This window comes from Bufo bufo, chromosome 2, assembly GCF_905171765.1.
Source record: "Bufo bufo chromosome 2, aBufBuf1.1, whole genome shotgun sequence".
Lineage (NCBI taxonomy): Eukaryota > Metazoa > Chordata > Amphibia > Anura > Bufonidae > Bufo > Bufo bufo.
The window spans coordinates 320,522,833-320,542,355 of NC_053390.1; the positions used below are offsets into that span (position 1 = coordinate 320,522,833).

Below are 19,523 nucleotides of genomic sequence, written 5' to 3' on the forward strand. Positions count from 1 at the left end.
CGCACGGCCAGGCGGACACCCGAACGCTGCAAGCAGCGTTCAGGTGTCCGCTCACTGAGCGGAGCGGAGGCTGAACGCTGGCAGGTGGATGCATTCTCAGTGGATCCGCCTCCACTGAGAATGCATTGGGGCCAGACGGATGCGTTCGGGGCCGCTCGTGAGCCCCTTCAAACGGTGCGCACGAGCGGACACCCGAACGCTAGTGTGAAAGTAGCCTTATCCAATTATCCCATTTGTTCAATTTTTACTAGTTTAATTGACGTTCTAATAACCCAACTGCAATTAAAGAGGTTTTTCAGGTTCCTGATATTGACGACTTATCCTCCGAATAGGTCATTAATATCCGATGGCAGAGGCTCCGACACCCCGCATCCTCACCAATCAGCCATACCCTGCAGCCTCCTACTCAGGAACTAGAGCAGGAAGCACAGCTCCTTTCAAAGTGTAGTGGTCATGTATGGTTACTGCCGCATTGAAATCAAAGGTTCAGCTGCAGTAACCCTGTACAGCCACTACACATTGAATGGAGTAGTGTTTACTACTCCATCAAAGGGTTAGTTCTCCAGTCAGAGGCTGGAGGGAACAGCTTATCAGTGGGGTACAGGTTGTCTGACCTACACTGATTGGATATCGATAACCTATCCTGGGGATAAGTCATCAATATTTCAGGAGCCCGGAAAACCGCTTTAACTGCAATTTTGTTATTTACATAAAAAAAACTGATGAGACAAGATAAACCTCAAACTTTCTTATTCTTCCCCAATATCCTAAAGTTTAATATAATAAAGTGTTTTTCATGAGTTCGAACATAAATTATCTGGGAAAACACCTTTAATAGAATCAAACATGGACTTCTGCCCTAGACCACACACCTCTTCCACTACTGCTAGTTTGCCTTTGATTTCTCGAATACATGATTCTGACTTATATTTTCTCTCCGTGAGGTCTTTGTTAAGTGCTTCCAACTCAGATACTCTGCTTTCCAAGTGCTGTATTGTTCGGTTACTTGACGATTCCAACTCCTTCTTTTGCTGTTCATATTGATGCTGGTACTGTGTTTGAATCTGTCAAGAATTGAAATTTGTTACCATAACTAAAGAAACATTGTTTGAAATACACTGTATAATAATTCTTTAGCAGTAGATAAACTAACTACACTACAAGCTAGACAACAGACAAAATGGTTACAACATTATTGCATTATACATAGCGCATCTATTGCCCATTAGTGAAACTGCAGTGACACAAACTTTAATTTCCACACTACAAAGCGCTTTTATAAACAACATGACTGAACACATGTATCATGCCGTGTATTCTCCACGGAATAAAAAGGTTTGCCTTTCACACTCACAATTCCAGAATTCAATTGAATAAAATGACACACTAAAAGTCAAACCTGTAAGACCTTCTCCCTTTCAGCAGTGATTTCTTGTGTATGCCTACTGGTTAAAAAAGATGTCTGTGATGTCCATTCATTCCTCAACTTACTGAGTTCTGTACATTTTTCTTCGAGACCCTGTAAAAATGTAGATGTAAGCAAACTTAAATTGAACTACGTTTATATTTAGTATGATATGCTTTTGGAAAGCAAGAATATTTCTATAAAAACCATAACAAAAGCTGCCATCACTGAAGATGGGCTTTATGTGCTTTCAATTTGGGCTTCCATCTGAATGAGTCTTACAAATTAGCATTAAAGAGGTTTTCCAGGTGTTCTACACTGATGACTATGGTTCAGCGAACTGTGTTTCAAGTTCGGCGTACCTTGTACGCCGAACTTGAAACACAAAGTTTGCACAACCCTAATGATGACCAATCCTCATGATAGGTTATGCTTATCTGATTGTTGGGGTCCGACTCCTGGCACCTTGCCAGTCAGCTGTTTGAAGAGGCCATGGTGCTCTGGTGAACGATGCGGCGTCCTCTCAGCTTACCAAGCACAGCACCGTCCAAATGATATCGGCTGTGATTGGGTTCGCCGCTGCTCAGCCCCATTCCAGGAGTCTGACCCGAACTGAACAGATGCCGATAACCTATTATGAGGATAGGTCCTCAGTATAAAACACTCAAGTTTCCCAGCAACCAACTAACAGTAGGATCACTAGTAATGCACCTTTTGGCATTGAAAAAATGTACTTCAGATGTATATAGCTTTGTATCTGGAGTGATTAAAGGGATTCTCCCATAGGGCATGTCTAGTATTGCAGTTAAGCTCCATTGAAAAGAATAGGGATCAGTTGCATTAGCAGACACTGACCACAGAATGATATATCTCAGGTTACCCATACTACTCCTTTTAAGTTGCAGGTTATTGGCAGATTCCTGTATTGCTTCACCAGCTCAGTGGGCAGCTGAACCATGCTCTCAGACTTAGAGATTATTAAATTGGATTTACAGGGCAACTGGTGGGAAATTCTAATTTTCATGCTTTACTATGTAAACTCTCATATTCAGGAGAGCAATAGCAGGTATAATATAGTACTGAAAACAGCCACAGTTCTCCGATATTCTAACATAAGTAGACCAATCAGGAGACATGTTGTAGAGATATACAATTTACAGCCAGGAGAAATAGTGCACATTTATAACAAACTTATAATTAAGCAAACATTTTAGCTGATATTTGTAATGCTTACTTATTACTGTTAATATTTTAAAAGTACCAACCTGTTGTAGCAAGCATATCTTCTGAGAAAAATCCTCTTCAGAGCTCACTAGTTTTCCCTTTAGGAGACAATTTTCTAACTAAAAGATATGCAGAAAAAAAAAAAAATGCAGCTCAAGACTGGATATTCAAAATAGCTTGTTAGTAAAGTAAAATAACCAGTTAATATTGCCTTATTTCATTTGCCTGTATGTTAGTGCGGAAGAAAGCTTATGGCCATTTCTTTGCAGAATTGCTTAAGTTAGCAAATTAGATTTTAATAGGGTACTTTCACACTAGCGTTAAAGTTTTACGGTATTAAGTTCCATCATAGGGGCTCAATACCGGAAAAAAAAAAAGCTTCCGTTTTGTCCCCATTGATTGTCAGTGGGGACAAAACTGAACAGAACAGAACAAAATGCTCCAAAATGCATTTCGTTCCATTTAGTTGACCGGAGAGCAAACCGCAACATGTTGTATTTTGCTTTCCGTCCTGGGAAAAAAGGATCAGTCATGACCCCCAATGCAAGTCAATGGGGACAGAACCGTTTTCTCAGCCTCAATAGAAAACTGATCCGTCATCCATTGACTTTCAATGGAGTTCAAAACGGATCAGTTTTGGGAATGTTAAAGATAATACAACCGGATCCGTTCATAATGGATGCAAATGGTTGTATTATCAGTAACGGAAGCATTACGCTAGTGTGAAAGTAGCTTAAACTTCTCCGGTATCTAGTTCCATCCTAGGGGCTCAATACCAGGAAAAAACTGATCAGTTTTATCCTAATGCATTCTGAATGGAGAGCAATCCGTTCAGTATGCATCTTGACGTCTTCAGTTCAGTCACTGTACGGTTTTTGGACGGAGAAAATACCGCAGCATGCTGCGGTATTTTCTCCGTCCAAAATTCCGGAAAACTTGCTGGAATGCCGGATCCATTTTCCATTGAAATGCATTAATGCCGGATCCGACCCAAAGTGTTCCGGAAAAAAACGGATCCAGTTTTGGGGTCTGCTCACGCACAGACCTTTGAAAATGTGAAAGATAAATACCGGATCCGTTTTTCCAGATAACAACCGGAAAAACAGATCTGATAATGCATCCACATCTGGATCCGTCTACAAATGGTATCCGTTTGCATACAGATTGCCGGCAGGTAGTTCTGGTGACGGAACTGCCTGCCGGAATCAAACAACGCGAGTGTGAAAGTACCCTTACACAGGGCCAGTTGGTGGCAATTAACTAAATGGTATGATCATTTAGAAACTATCGTCAGTTCATTCAGGAAATTCCACATTGGATCACTATGAACACTGACCAGCGGAAAATGTTTCTTTATCACTTGCAGGTTGATCAGAGTTCTAATCATAATCCTGGTACTGTGAAGACGGATCAGTGGCATTTTAAAATAGGGCACTATACAGTACTTCTGTTCAAGTCTAACCTTACTTGTGGTTTGAACCCTGAGATAATTTAGTGTAAATGTTCCAGTCAGTGTGCAGTCTAATACAAGAGGTAGTAAAAGTGTTTTTGTAGCCTGGAGCCCTGACTTGTAAAGCCTTTGAATGACTCATATGCCTCTGCATTTCTATAGCGGTATGTGAGCTTGTTTTCACATGATTATGTCATTTTTAAAAAAAACAACAACAACATGTACCTGCTGAACCAGGTTTACTTTAGAAAAAGTGACAAAGACAAGTTGAAAAACAAACCATTTAGGCAGTTTTAATAGACATAAAATTACTGCCATTACTAACCTTTAAGCTCTTAATGCAGTCAGCAAGATATTTTTTTATGTCGCTGTCATTCCCTTCTAAAAGTTTTAATGAGAGGTGAACAAGGTGCTTGAATGGATTTGTTTCAATTACATTCAGGCTTGCAGACATACAGTCAAGTCCACTGGAAGATGTTAGAAGCTGTAGCAAAAACCTTTAAAGGACAAATATATAGTTATTAAGTGATTAAAAATGAAAGGCTGGTACTGTATGAAATGGATTCAACTGACTAACAGCCTTGGACAAAAATAATTTTCCTTCTAACAAATAAAATCACCTCCCTGTTAGAATCTTCTTTGTGACAAAAGCAGCATGTAGAAGGCATAAATCCTTTTCTTGGCCCAGCATGAATGTTTCACAGCAAAGTAATCAATTTGTATATGCCTCCAGATAAACACCATGTAATCTTATCACTCGCAACCACTCTAAGCAACTGCTGAAGAAACATTAGAAAAAAAAAGTGCAAAAACGACTGAACTGTAAAGAGTAAATAGTTTCCCCTACAGAAGGCGGCCCATAACCCACGTCCAACCACATGCAGACTTCTTTTCCTAAGGTGTTAAACTTGAAAGAGAAGGCTTCCAAAGGAGAGATGACCGTGGGCAGAATTAAGTGTGCTAGCAATCTTCCAGCAGATCGATACAATGAGCGAAACTACACAATAAAACCTTGTACTCTAGAGAAGTCTCTGAGCGTCTTATTTTTCACATAACAAATTTTGACAGCAATACTTCAAATGTAATCTGAACTTCATATCTCCCTTAAAACATCGCTGCTGGACTGGACACTGATGAGCCTCTTAGTGGAAAGTTTCCTGCACCGCTATATGCTGTGAATCCTGGACAAATCTTCTGCACTTGTGGTTAAAAACCTCCAAATCTTTATTTCAAAAGCACAAAAACATCAACATGCAATACAAAAAAAAATTAAAATAAAAGCATTTATGCATTTTTTTGTTTTCTTGTATTGTATGATAATTTTTTTTATGCACTTAGATTTGGAGTTTTTAACCACAAGTATCAGAAGATTTGTCCAGGATTCACAGCATAAAGGGTGGACTGAACTGACACAACCAAGCACAGTGGAGATCCAAGAGGTGCAGTACTGCTGCAAAACTGAGTGAATACACGTCTATTTATCTATATTCCTAACTAGGACACCCTATAGTCTTATATAACTCTTCCTTTCCTTGTGCATCTATTTTAACAAAATGTCCATCATCACCACCTGACATATTAAAAGCTACAAATTAGAAAGTGCTTTTGGTACTCAGCAGTAAACCTCTGGATACAATTCTAAATCTTGCCTTAAGATTGAAGTACATAATAATCCTATGTACTCTAATATGCAAACCTGGTCTTAGATCTCTTACCAAGACACGCCACAGCTTTTTTGATCACAGAATAAATGAAATTTGAATTCAATAAAAGTAGTAGCAAAATTGAATGCGGCTGCACTTCTTGATTAATTATAAATAAGTGCATCAAGGTTTAGAACTTGGTAGAGAAAAATCTTAAGGGTATGGTGAGGTGCTGGGAGGTGTTCCTCCGCATAGGCAATAATTGTCAATTGGGTGGAAACACCTTTCACAAGTATATTAAAGACAACAGACCCATGGTACCCCACTAAAAAGATGACCCAATCAGAAAGTAGAAACCCATTAAAAGAGAAGCTCCCGGAGCACTTCGTAAGAGGCATCTTTCCATTGTAAGGTGACAAGCTCACAGCTCAAATTGTTTAGAGCATAAACAAAGGTTCCCTGGTTTCATGTTGAGAAGCACTCTGGTTACATCTCAGTGATTTACTAATCAACTACTTATTCTGCCTTTATACTTACGGAGTTTGACCGTTTTATACATTATTGCAAGTACATACTACACAAGTAACTAAAGTCCCGTATGCAATCACTTACCTAGGTACGGACTTTTCTTGTTCAGATATACACTGCTCCAAAAGCTCTATGAACCTCTGTGGAAATGCTGAATATTCCACTAGTAATCCTTGCTGGTTCTTGAGGCTAGAATGAAAAAAGGCCATACTTACACACGAAGGGCATTCCAAATGTTTAGAGCATATCCAAAGGTTGTATCAAAAATGTCTGCCAATCGGTTAAAACACTGATCATTAATATTAAAGGGGTTGTCAGGGCTACAGATGTTGATGACCTACCCAAAGAACAGGTCATCAATATCAAGTCAGTGAGGGTCAGACTTCTGGCACCCCGCCAGTCAGCTGTTTGAAGGGCCCTTCACACCATCTACTTTGTAGCTGTGTGCAATGTAATGACAGCTTCCTCTAACACTAGCCTGAATGGGACGAAGAGCTGTAAAATTGCACTGTACCGCCACTGCAGAGTAGTAGATGTGCAGGTACAAATAAGGAGGACGCTCCGCTGCGACCGCTTTAAACACCTCACTCTAGGCAATGCTGTCCACCTGAAACTGATGACTTGTCTTGAGGATAGGTCAATATCTGTAGACCAGACAGTCGCTTTAACTGATACCCGTTTTTTCCCCTCAGTGTATAATGCACTGTATACAAGGTTGACAAAGTACAGGCCTTAATCTAACACTTAAGCACTGGCTCTTATCTGTAACCCGACGTATAAAAACGTTACATTGCTATATGCCAGCGGCCCGTGACGGCAGGGAGCGCTTTTTCTTATTAAGAGCACCACCAGCTGGCTTTAAAATGAAATGTAAGCCTGCAGGCTGGGAATTAACCTTTTCCTGCCTTGACTGTGGCAGAAAGGGGTTAATTCACTTTAGAAAAAGAAAATAAATAAAAAATTAAAATAACACAACCTTAAAATGTCCAAATTTCCCCAAGATGAATAACATTAAAAAAGTCCCTTTGAAGGGGCTTGTAACATTTTGGCACTGTACAAGATTTTTCTGGCAGTATGGTTCTATAGAACCAGCAATAGAAAAATAGGCCATCAAATCCAAAATGGGCTCCAGTCTTTTGAAGTCTAGCGGTGGGCCCAGACAGTAGATACATTACATAAATAGCGTCCATTTTCAGGGTACAAGCGTATGGGAATGGTTTTAGAAATGTTTTGTCTTGAAACCTTTTGTAATATTTTTTTTTTCATAATTTAAGAGCTTTTCCTTAAATATAATTTTTTTTTATTATATCCATTATCTAATGGCAAAAAAGAAAGGTCGAAGGTGTCCAGAGAAAAATATCAAATACATGTAGGCTGGCTCAAAATGAATCAGTTATTTGCAGTTATATAGGCCCAATGTTATACGGAAAAACTGGCCTGGTAAACACTGCGGTAATGAAGTGGTTAAGTTTACCTTATAAAATCTTCTTCCCCTAGAGTGAGATTGTACAGGAAAAATGGATCCGCGTCATCCGAAAGACGAACAATAAGGTCCTAGCCAAAAATATGCAAAAAACACACATTAACAGATGATCAAATACAGCTTTATTATTTTCTTTACAGTTAATTAACTGAGATTTCTTATTATTTTCAATAAAATATCGACTAGCACAAACTCTTCTCTATAGGAGCATGAGTTCCCTACATTGGAAAACTTATGACTGGCATACAGACAGGCACATTCACAAAAAATGCCTTAGTTACTCTGACATAGGGCAAATAATTATGCATCAGTTGCCAATTGTAAGAATTAGGAAAAGCAGTTCTTTCAAACATCTACAAACAGGAATGTGAACCATTATTTGCCCCTGTTTGTGTGCTCAGGTCATACTAACATTTAAATGGGCTCTCCAGGCCTTCAGGGCGCTGACAATCAGCACAACATAGAGAACTGAACACACAGCCGTTTGTACAGAAAAGCTGAAGTGTCTGCATAATAAAAAAATAAAAAAAATGGGAGGAAAGGCCATCAAATGTATAAGTTCAGGAGAACCCCTTTAACACAAGAAACTCAGGATTCGATCCTTGCCTACATGCAATCTGCTAGGTAAACAAACTTAAAGGGCTTGCCTCACTTCAGCGAGTGGCATTTATCATGTAGAGAAAGTTATACAAGCCACTTACTGATGTATTGTTATTATCCATATTGTCTCCTTTGCTGGGCGGATTAATTTTTCCATGACTTTATACACTGCTTGTTTCCATGGTTACGACCACCCTGAAATCTATCAGCTGTGGTCGTGCTTGCACACTGCTTACCACCAGAGAGGTCGGCCGAGAGCGTGCAAGCACGACCACCGCTGATGGATCGCAGGGTGGTCGTAACCATGGAAACAAGCAGTGTATAAAGTGATGGTAAAATGAATCCAGCCAGCAAAGGAGACAATATGGATAATAACAATACATTAGGAAGTGCTTTGTATTAACTTTCACTACATGATAAATGCCACTTGCTGAAGTGACACAACCCCTTTAAAGGGATTCTGTCACCTGCTTTTACCATTTTAAGCTGGCACCATCGCTATGTTGACTAAAGTACCTTATTTCCAGCAGTCTTCTTTTTACTTATTTTCGTTTGGTAGTTTTGATATAAAAGCGATTTTTATGTTATGCTAATTAGGGTCCAAGGTGCCCAGAGGGGCGTTTTTTTCACTCTCCGGAGCCCAGTGACGCCCTCCTGCAGTGCCCAAGAACGCCTCCTGATCATCAAATAACCTCCCACAGCCCCGGCATACGGTTCCGCCCCCTCCCCACATCATAGTCTACCTTATAGAAATGCCCCGTCCTTCTTCCCGTCTGCGGCCAGAAAACTCGCGCAGGCGCAGTTCTGCCAGCGGCCTGCGCGATCATCAACGTCCTGAGGGCAACAGCGCTCAGGTCACATCACTGGGCTCGGCGCATGCCCAGTGAGACTTTTGAGGCTGTTGCCCTCAGGAGGTTGATGGTCGCGCAGGCCGCTGGCAGTACTGCGCCTGACGAGTTTTCTGGCCGCAGACGGGAAGAAGGACGGGGCATTTCTATAAGGTAGACTATGATGTGGGGAGGGGGCGGAACCGTATGCCGGGGCTGTGGGAGGTTATTTGATGATCAGGAGGCGTTCTTGGGCACTGCAGGGGGGCTTCACTGGGCTCCGGAGAGTGAAAAAAACGCCCCTCTGGGCACCTTGGACCCTAATTAGCATAACATAAAAATCGCTTTTATATCAAAACTACAAAACGAAAATAAGTAAAAAGAAGACTGCTGGAAATAAGGTACTTTAGTCAACATAGCGATGGTGCCAGCTTAAAATGGTAAAAGCAGGTGACAGAATCCCTTTAAATTCTTGAAACCAAACAATACTGACATACCTTCTTATATGCAGGTTTTGAAAAACAGTGTGTTTCTACAGTCAGTCTGACAGTGGATCGCCTGTTAGAAGATAAATGTAGATAAAATGATATGCATATCTGTCTCGATATCTACATACAGTACATTCACACACAGCATAGACAAAATAAAAGTATATGAACACCACTCCTGAAACTTTACTGGGTTGACCACCCTAAGGCTCCATTCACACGTCCGCAAATGGGTCCGCATCCGTTCCGCAATTTTGCGGAACGGGTGCGGACCCATTCATTTTCTATGGGGACGGAATGGATACGAACAGCACACAGTGTGCTGTCCGCATCTGCATTTGCGGAGCGCGGCCCCGATCTTCGGGTCCGCAGATCCGCAAAAGATAGAACATGTCCTATTCTTGTCCGCAGCTTGCGGACAAGAATAGGCATTTCTATAGAGGTGCCGGGCGGGTGTGTTGCGGATCCACAATTTGTGGGTCCGCAACACATCACGGACGTGTGAATGGAGCCTTAGTATCAAAAATTTAAAGTGCCCTCCTAGACAATAGCCAAAACCATGAAGTATTTATATCATGTGAAATGTACTGGCTATATATCATTTTTCTAACCTGTTCACCATGACATGTTCCCCTTATGAGCTCCTCAGACCAGCTGTGTGGGAGGAGCAGCGGCAAAGCGAAAGTAAAAATCCCAGCATGGTTTGCAGCAAGCATGTTCAGAGGAGCGGTCACATGACATCCCCGCCCACCTGTGTTTCCATAGAGACAAGAACCCCTCAGATAATATCAATAACTCAGTCATCAGTGAATAACTGCTGTACAGACATAGCAATAGGAAGTACAGCCCAGTCCCAGCAGCACACAGGAATATGATGCTAATGTATCATACATATGTTACTGGGGGAGGGAGGGCCCAGTCATTTCTAGATGCACCATTTTACTTAAGCCATGAACAGAATGAATAAAGGGGGAGATTTCTCATTTCCCTTGTTTGTGAAAAGTGGCGTTAAAAAGTTGCAAACTATGAGTTTGTGACTTTTTAACTGTGCCTTTAACCCCTTAAGGACTCGGCCCTATTTCACCTTCTGGACTTGCCCATTTTTTGCAAATCTGACCAGTGTCACTTTAAGTGCTGAAAACTTTAAAACGCTTTGACTTATCCAGGCCATTCTGAGATTGTTTTTTCGTCACATATTGTACTTTATGACACTGGTAAACTGAAGTAAAAAAAATTCATTTTTAATTTAATTTACCAAAAATTTGTAAAAAATAGCAAATTTCCAATTTTCAATTTCTCTACTTCTATAATACATAGTAATACCTCAAAAAATAGTTATTACTTATTCCCAAAATGATCCAAACATGAAGTAGACATATGGGGAATGTAATTAATTTTTTTTGGGGATGTTACAAGGCTTAGAAGTTTAGAAGCAAATCTTGAAATTTTTTTAGAAATTTTCAAAAACTCAATTTTTAGGGACCAGTTCAGGTCTGAAGTCACTTTGCGAGGCTTACATAATAGAAACCACCCAAAAATGACCCCATTCTATAAACTACACCCCTCAAGGTATTCAAAACTGATTTGACAAACTTTGTTAACCCTTTAGGTGTTCCACAAGAATTAATGGAAAATAGAGATACAATTTAAAAATTTCACTTTTTGGGCAGATTTTCCATTTTAATAATTTTTTTCCAGTTACAAAGCAAGGGTTAACAGCCAAACCAAACTCAATATTTATGGCCCTGATTCTGTAGTTTACAGAAACACCCCATATGTGGTCGTAAACAGCTGTATGGGCACACGGCAGGGCGCAGAAGGAAAGGAATGCCATACGGTTTTTGGAGGGCAGATTTTGCTGGACTGGTTTTTGACACCATGTCCCATTTGAAGCCCCCTGATGCACCCCTAGAGTAGAAACTCCAAAAAGTGGCCCGATTTTAGAAACTACGGGATAGGGTGGCAGTATTGTTGGTACTAGTTTAGGGTACATATGATTTTAAGTTGCTCTATATTACACTTTTTGTGAGGCAAGATAACAAGAAATAGCTGTTTTGGCACAGTTTTTATTTTTTGTTATTTACAACATTCAGGTTAGATCATGTGATATTTATATAGAGCAGGTTGTCACGGATGCGGCGATACCTAATATGTATCCTTTTTTTTTATTTTATTTATGTAAGTTTTACACAATGATTTCATTTTTGAAGAAAAAATAAATAAAAATCATGTTTTAGTGTTTCCATAGTCTGAGAGCCATAATTTTTTCAGTTTTTGGGCGATTACCTTGGGTAGGGTATGATTTTTGCGGGATGAGATGATGGTTTTATTGGCACTATTTTGAGGTGCGTGTGACTTTTTGAGATGTAAGATGACGAAAAATGGATTATTTAGCACAGTTTTTATTTTTTATGGTGTTCATCTGAGGGGTTAGGTCATGTGATATTTTTATAGAGCCGATCGTTACGAACGTGGCGATGCCTAATATTTATACTTTTTTTTTCACCTATTTTTTTTAACTTTATTTGGGGAAAATGATGTTTATTTTTACGTGAAACTTAATTTTTTGGGGGGGAAAACTTTATTTTTGAAACTTTTTTTTTTCACTTTATTTTTTGTCCCACTTTGGGACTTGAACTTTGGGGGTCTAATCCCCTTTACAATGCATTCCAATACTTCTGTATTGGAATGCATTGGCTGTATGAGTAATACTGTGTGTATTACTCATACAGCTTCCGGCCTGTGAGATCCAGGGGGCTGGATCTCACAGGCTCGTCACCGGAAGGCAGCGCAGATGCCTCAGGAAGGCATCATGCTGCCTTCCATGCCATCGGGTCCCCCCCACAGCCCCATGGGGACCCGATGGCACCACCGCCGCACCAGGTAAAAGCCGCAAAACGCAGGTCTGAATTGACCTGCGGTTCGCGGCGATCGCTGACACGCAATTAGCCGAGGTGCCTGCCCAATGATTTGAGCAGGCACGTTGTTCCGATCACCGCTGGGCGGCGGTGATTGGAACAACACATGACGTACCGGTACGTCATGGGTCCCTAAGGGGTTAAAAATAAAAATTAAAAAAAAGGGCGTGACAATGGCAGGGAGGGGGGCGTAACCAGTCGCACCAACAAATTTATGTTAATTTTCACCAGTTTTCTGACTCCAATAAAGGCAGAAATCCAAGGCAGCTCTAAGCCGTCATAGATTTCTGTTTAGCTGCATGGACTGCCATAGGAGGGGGCTGTTGAGCTGGGGGACAGATTTTTGTTGCACAAGAGCTCTGATGAATACATTTGTACAAATCGATCTGCTCACATAGAGAGGAGCATGCTGTCTATCATCACACAACTAAGGCCCCTTTCACACGAGCGAGTTTTCCGCGCGGATGCGTTGCGGGAGGTGAATGCATTGCATCCGCACAGAATCCTGACCCATTCATTTCTATGCGGCTGTTCACATGAGCGGTGATTTTCACGCATCACTTGTGCGTTGCGTGAAAATCGCAGCATGCTCCTCTTTGTGCGTTTTTTCACGTAACGCAAGCCCCATATAAATGAATGGGGTTGCGTGAAAATCGCAAGCATCCACAAGCAAGTTGCTAGGAGACGATCGGGATGGAGACCCGATCATTATTATTTTCCCTAATAACATGGTTATAAGGGAAAATAATAGCATTCTGAATACAGAATGCATAGTAAAACATCGCTGGAGGGGTTAAAAAAAACAAACAAAAAAAAAAAACACAATCATTTAACTCACCTTAATCCACTTGATCGCGATGCCGGCATCTCCTTCTGTCCCCTTTACTGAATTAGACCTGTGGTGAGCATTAATTATAGGTCAAGGACCTTTGATGACGTCACTCCGGTCATCACATGGTACGTCACATGATCTTTTACCATGGTAAAAGATCATGTGACGTACCATGTGATGACCGGAGTGACGTCATCAAAGGTCCTTGACCTATAATTAATAATCACCACAGGTCTAATTCAGTAAAGGGGACAGAAGGAGATGCCGGCATCGCGATCAAGTGGATTAAGGTGAGTTAAATGATTGTGTTTTTTTTTTTTGTTTGTTTTTTTTAACCCCTCCAGCGATGTTTTACTATGCATTCTGTATTCAGAATGCTATTATTTTCCCTTATAACCATGTTATAAGGGAAAATAATACAATCTACAGAACACCGATCCCAAGCCCGAACTTCTGTGAAGAAGTTCGGGTTTGGGTACCAAACGTGCGATTTTTCTCACGCGAGTGCAAAACGCATTACAATGTTTTGCACTCGCGCGGAAAAATTTCGGGTGTTCCCGCAACGCACCCGCTACGCCCGTGTGAAAGGGGCCCAAGGCTACTTTTACACTAGCATTAGCAGGGTCCAGCAGGCTGTTCCCCTGCCGGATCTACGCTAACGCTAGCCCACAAGTACCGTCGGAAGTCCGCTCCGGACCCATTCACAATCACTGATGCCCAGCACGCTGCGTTTTTTGTCCAGCCGCCTCTCGGCCTGTTTGCCGTGCTGCGGCCGCATCCCTGACATGATCCTATTAAAGTGAATGAGGCCGGAGTGGACTTCCGGCGGCACTCGTGGGCTAGTGTTAGCACAAATCACTGTATACAGGGGGTCACAGATCTCTATATGCAGTGGTAGGGGTCACATATCACCATATACAGAGTGCAGGAAGGAGAGGGCACACAATTATAGATGGTGAGACCAGTGACTGCTGCTATCACTGACCTCAGCCATACTGACAGCTCACCAGGGGTTAAAGCACATGAACTGTTTGTCTGGCTGCAATATCACTTCTGTGATAAGAATACAGAGCAGACGGGCCATAAACACGACAGACACTGGGATTGCTCACAGTTTATGGTCCACAGTGCTTCCCTGGCTCTGCTGCATCCTCACATGTTGGCAGGATCCTCTCAGTACAGGGGAAACAGAGGGCACCGAGCCCGCAGTCAGATCAGCCCTCACAGCTTCTCAGTCTCCCTTCCTCCTGCAAAATTTTCTTTATTTCAGCTTTTAACAAGTGCCCCTGCTAAGCCTCTGCCAGCCCTGCACAGCCAGGAGTGCCAGTCACAGAAATAAAGCACCTCTGATACAAGCAGGGTGCTTTAGGACCCAGACAGCAGCACACTCCTTCAGGCATGGACAAGGTTGCTCCATGGCAGTGCAGGGATGGTGGAGACAGGAGGGGGGCGTGGTGAGGGCCAGGACAGGAGGGGGGCGTGGTGAGGGCCAGGACAGGAGGGGGGCGTGGTGAGGGCCAGGACAGGAGGGGGGCGTGGTGAGGGCCAGGACAGGAGGGGGGCGTGGTGAGGGCCAGGACAGGAGGGGGGCGTGGTGAGGGCCAGGACAGGAGGGGGGCGTGGTGAGGGCCAGGACAGGAGGGGGGCGTGGTGAGGGCCAGGACAGGAGGGGGGCGTGGTGAGGGCCAGGACAGGAGGGGGGGGTGGTGAGGGCCAGGACAGGAGGGGGGCGTGGTGAGGGCCAGGACAGGAGGGGGGCGTGGTGAGGGCCAGGACAGGAGGGGGGCGTGGTGAGGGCCAGGACAGGAGGGGGGCGTGGTGAGGGCCAGGACAGGAGGGGGGCGTGGTGAGGGCCAGGACAGGAGGGGGGCGTGGTGAGGGCCAGGACAGGAGGGGGGCGTGGTGAGGGCCAGGACAGGAGGGGGGCGTGGTGAGGGCCAGGACAGGAGGGGGGCGTGGTGAGGGCCAGGACAGGAGGGGGGCGTGGTGAGGGCCAGGACAGGAGGGGGGCGTGGTGAGGGCCAGGACAGGAGGGGGGGGTGGTGAGGGCCAGGACAGGAGGGGGGCGTGGTGAGGGCCAGGACAGGAGGGGGGCGTGGTGAGGGCCAGGACAGGAGGGGGGCGTGGTGAGGGCCAGGACAGGAGGGGGGCGTGGTGAGGGCCAGGACAGGAGGGGGGCGTGGTGAGGGCCAGGACAGGAGGGGGGCGTGGTGAGGGCCAGGACAGGAGGGGGGCGTGGTGAGGGCCAGGACAGGAGGGGGGCGTGGTGAGGGCCAGGACAGGAGGGGGGCGTGGTGAGGGCCAGGACAGGAGGGGGGCGTGGTGAGGGCCAGGACAGGAGGGGGGCGTGGTGAGGGCCAGGACAGGAGGGGGGCGTGGTGAGGGCCAGGACAGGAGGGGGGCGTGGTGAGGGCCAGGACAGGAGGGGGGCGTGGTGAGGGCCAGGACAGGAGGGGGGCGTGGTGAGGGCCAGGACAGGAGGGGGGCGTGGTGAGGGCCAGGACAGGAGGGGGGCGTGGTGAGGGCCAGGACAGGAGGGGGGCGTGGTGAGGGCCAGGACAGGAGGGGGGCGTGGTGAGGGCCAGGACAGGAGGGGGGCGTGGTGAGGGCCAGGACAGGAGGGGGGCGTGGTGAGGGCCAGGACAGGAGGGGGGCGTGGTGAGGGCCAGGACAGGAGGGGGGCGTGGTGAGGGCCAGGACAGGAGGGGGGCGTGGTGAGGGCCAGGACAGGAGGGGGGCGTGGTGAGGGCCAGGACAGGAGGGGGGCGTGGTGAGGGCCAGGACAGGAGGGGGGCGTGGTGAGGGCCAGGACAGGGGGGGGGCGTGGTGAGGGCCAGGACAGGAGGGGGGCGTGGTGAGGGCCAGGACAGGAGGGGGGCGTGGTGAGGGCCAGGACAGGAGGGGGGCGTGGTGAGGGCCAGGACAGGAGGGGGGCGTGGTGAGGGCCAGGACAGGAGGGGGGCGTGGTGAGGGCCAGGACAGGAGGGGGGCGTGGTGAGGGCCAGGACAGGAGGGGGGCGTGGTGAGGGCCAGGACAGGAGGGGGGCGTGGTGAGGGCCAGGACAGGAGGGGGGCGTGGTGAGGGCCAGGACAGGAGGGGGGCGTGGTGAGGGCCAGGACAGGAGGGGGGCGTGGTGAGGGCCAGGACAGGAGGGGGGCGTGGTGAGGGCCAGGACAGGAGGGGGGCGTGGTGAGGGCCAGGACAGGAGGGGGGCGTGGTGAGGGCCAGGACAGGAGGGGGGCGTGGTGAGGGCCAGGACAGGAGGGGGGCGTGGTGAGGGCCAGGACAGGAGGGGGGCGTGGTGAGGGCCAGGACAGGAGGGGGGCGTGGTGAGGGCCAGGACAGGAGGGGGGCGTGGTGAGGGCCAGGACAGGAGGGGGGCGTGGTGAGGGCCAGGACAGGAGGGGGGCGTGGTGAGGGCCAGGACAGGAGGGGGGCGTGGTGAGGGCCAGGACAGGAGGGGGGCGTGGTGAGGGCCAGGACAGGAGGGGGGCGTGGTGAGGGCCAGGACAGGAGGGGGGCGTGGTGAGGGCCAGGACAGGAGGGGGGCGTGGTGAGGGCCAGGACAGGAGGGGGGCGTGGTGAGGGCCAGGACAGGAGGGGGGCGTGGTGAGGGCCAGGACAGGAGGGGGGGCGTGGTGAGGGCCAGGACAGGAGGGGGGCGTGGTGAGGGCCAGGACAGGAGGGGGGCGTGGTGAGGGCCAGGACAGGAGGGGGGCGTGGTGAGGGCCAGGACAGGAGGGGGGCGTGGTGAGGGCCAGGACAGGAGGGGGGCGTGGTGAGGGCCAGGACAGGAGGGGGGCGTGGTGAGGGCCAGGACAGGAGGGGGGCGTGGTGAGGGCCAGGACAGGAGGGGGGCGTGGTGAGGGCCAGGACAGGAGGGGGGCGTGGTGAGGGCCAGGACAGGAGGGGGGCGTGGTGAGGGCCAGGACAGGAGGGGGGCGTGGTGAGGGCCAGGACAGGAGGGGGGCGTGGTGAGGGCCAGGACAGGAGGGGGGCGTGGTGAGGGCCAGGACAGGAGGGGGGCGTGGTGAGGGCCAGGACAGGAGGGGGGCGTGGTGAGGGCCAGGACAGGAGGGGGGCGTGGTGAGGGCCAGGACAGGAGGGGGGCGTGGTGAGGGCCAGGACAGGAGGGGGGCGTGGTGAGGGCCAGGACAGGAGGGGGGCGTGGTGAGGGCCAGGACAGGAGGGGGGCGTGGTGAGGGCCAGGACAGGAGGGGGGCGTGGTGAGGGCCAGGACAGGAGGGGGGCGTGGTGAGGGCCAGGACAGGAGGGGGGCGTGGTGAGGGCCAGGACAGGAGGGGGGCGTGGTGAGGGCCAGGACAGGAGGGGGGCGTGGTGAGGGCCAGGACAGGAGGGGGGCGTGGTGAGGGCCAGGACAGGAGGGGGGCGTGGTGAGGGCCAGGACAGGAGGGGGGCGTGGTGAGGGCCAGGACAGGAGGGGGGCGTGGTGAGGGCCAGGACAGGAGGGGGGCGTGGTGAGGGCCAGGACAGGAGGGGGGCGTGGTGAGGGCCAGGACAGGAGGGGGGCGTGGTGAGGGCCAGGACAGGAGGGGGGCGTGGTGAGGGCCAGGACAGGAGGGGGGCGTGGTGAGGGCCAGGACAGGAGGGGGGCGTGGTGAGGGCCAGGACAGGAGGGGGGCGTGGTGAGGGCCAGGACAGGAGGGGGGCGTGGTGAGGGCCAGGACAGGAGGGGGGCGTGGTGAGGGCCAGGACAGGAGGGGGGCGTGGTGAGGGCCAGGACAGGAGGGGGGCGTGGTGAGGGCCAGGACAGGAGGGGGGCGTGGTGAGGGCCAGGACAGGAGGGGGGCGTGGTGAGGGCCAGGACAGGAGGGGGGCGTGGTGAGGGCCAGGACAGGAGGGGGGCGTGGTGAGGGCCAGGACAGGAGGGGGGCGTGGTGAGGGCCAGGACAGGAGGGGGGCGTGGTGAGGGCCAGGACAGGAGGGGGGCGTGGTGAGGGCCAGGACAGGAGGGGGGCGTGGTGAGGGCCAGGACAGGAGGGGGGCGTGGTGAGGGCCAGGACAGGAGGGGGCGTGGTGAGGGCCAGGACAGGAGGGGGCGTGGTGAGGGCCAGGACAGGAGGGGGCATGGTGACCAATAGCAGGAAAACCAGACAGATCTGCTTAAGTAGATATATTAGTGAGTGTAATATCTCCCTACTTTCTTAGTTTTAATAAGTGCTAACAGAGTGGTCAACCCCTTTAAGGATGCTGATACCTGGTAAACCCTGGCCATGGGTACTAGATGCAGATTACCACTAATTGCCAGGCTGCACCTATACTTGCCATCTGCAACAACAGCAAGTACAGATGCAGGCGGTAACTAGAGCTGAGGCCTGGCAATTAGTGGTAGTGTTGGGGCTGGGTTGGACCATGTATAGGTCAGCCAAGGCAGGTAAAAATGGCCCATCCTCTGCTATCTTACCTACTGGAGAGATCCAAACTGCCCCTGGAGCTGTCCGATTCCCTTTAAGATTGCTGCAAGCTTCCTACTTTTAGCAACAGTTTGGGCAGTTCTTTCCCTATTCCGGCATCCATTAAGATATGGTTTGACAGAGTCACCGAACCCTTTTAGGGATGAACTGGATTGCTCATAGAATGCTAAACCTTCTCATCCAAAATGAGACGACCCTAAAAAAATCTTTTGGATGAATGAGCATAAATTCCCAAACACACACAAAGTCTTGTGGAAAACCTTCCAAGAAGGCTGCAAAAAGAGGCCTAACTCCATAGTAAGTGTCATGGCTGTTCACATTGGAAAATATTTGCTGAGGATTTTGCAGCAAACCTGCAAAAATCAGGTGCAGAACCTGTAATTCTGACAGAGATTAACACTATACATTGTAAAAGGGTGGAATGCACAGTCAAAATATGATACCAAACCGACATCCTGAGATACAAAAAAATCCAGGGCATTTTATTTTTTATTCAACATTTATTTTTTCTGCTACTCATTAAGAGGATTTATGCACAGAAAGTAAATTAGTTACATAAAACAAAAGGATCTTTCGTGCTGCAGCTGCATCTGAATGCAACTACGTTAAACTGATCCATAGGCCCCCATTACAGCAATGGAGGCCAAGTTATTATTATTATTTTTTCCCATTTAGCCATATACAATGTT

At 47.7% G+C, this 19,523-nt stretch overlaps 1 protein-coding gene across 1 annotated transcript in view; it reads right to left on the reverse strand.

The window, feature by feature from the left end:
- Nucleotides 1-19,523, reverse strand: part of LOC120991494 (spindle assembly abnormal protein 6 homolog) — a 68,581-nt gene that overhangs the window by 39,460 nt on the left and 9,598 nt on the right. Inside the window, exons 2-8 of the mRNA XM_040420301.1 lie at nucleotides 9,658-9,718; nucleotides 7,725-7,804; nucleotides 6,335-6,439; nucleotides 4,405-4,576; nucleotides 2,671-2,748; nucleotides 1,400-1,519; nucleotides 873-1,064 (exon numbers count right to left, since the gene is read on the reverse strand). Coding sequence (XP_040276235.1) covers nucleotides 873-1,064; nucleotides 1,400-1,519; nucleotides 2,671-2,748; nucleotides 4,405-4,576; nucleotides 6,335-6,439; nucleotides 7,725-7,804; nucleotides 9,658-9,718 — 808 coding nt within the window. The remainder of the gene's footprint in view (nucleotides 1-872; nucleotides 1,065-1,399; nucleotides 1,520-2,670; nucleotides 2,749-4,404; nucleotides 4,577-6,334; nucleotides 6,440-7,724; nucleotides 7,805-9,657; nucleotides 9,719-19,523) is intronic.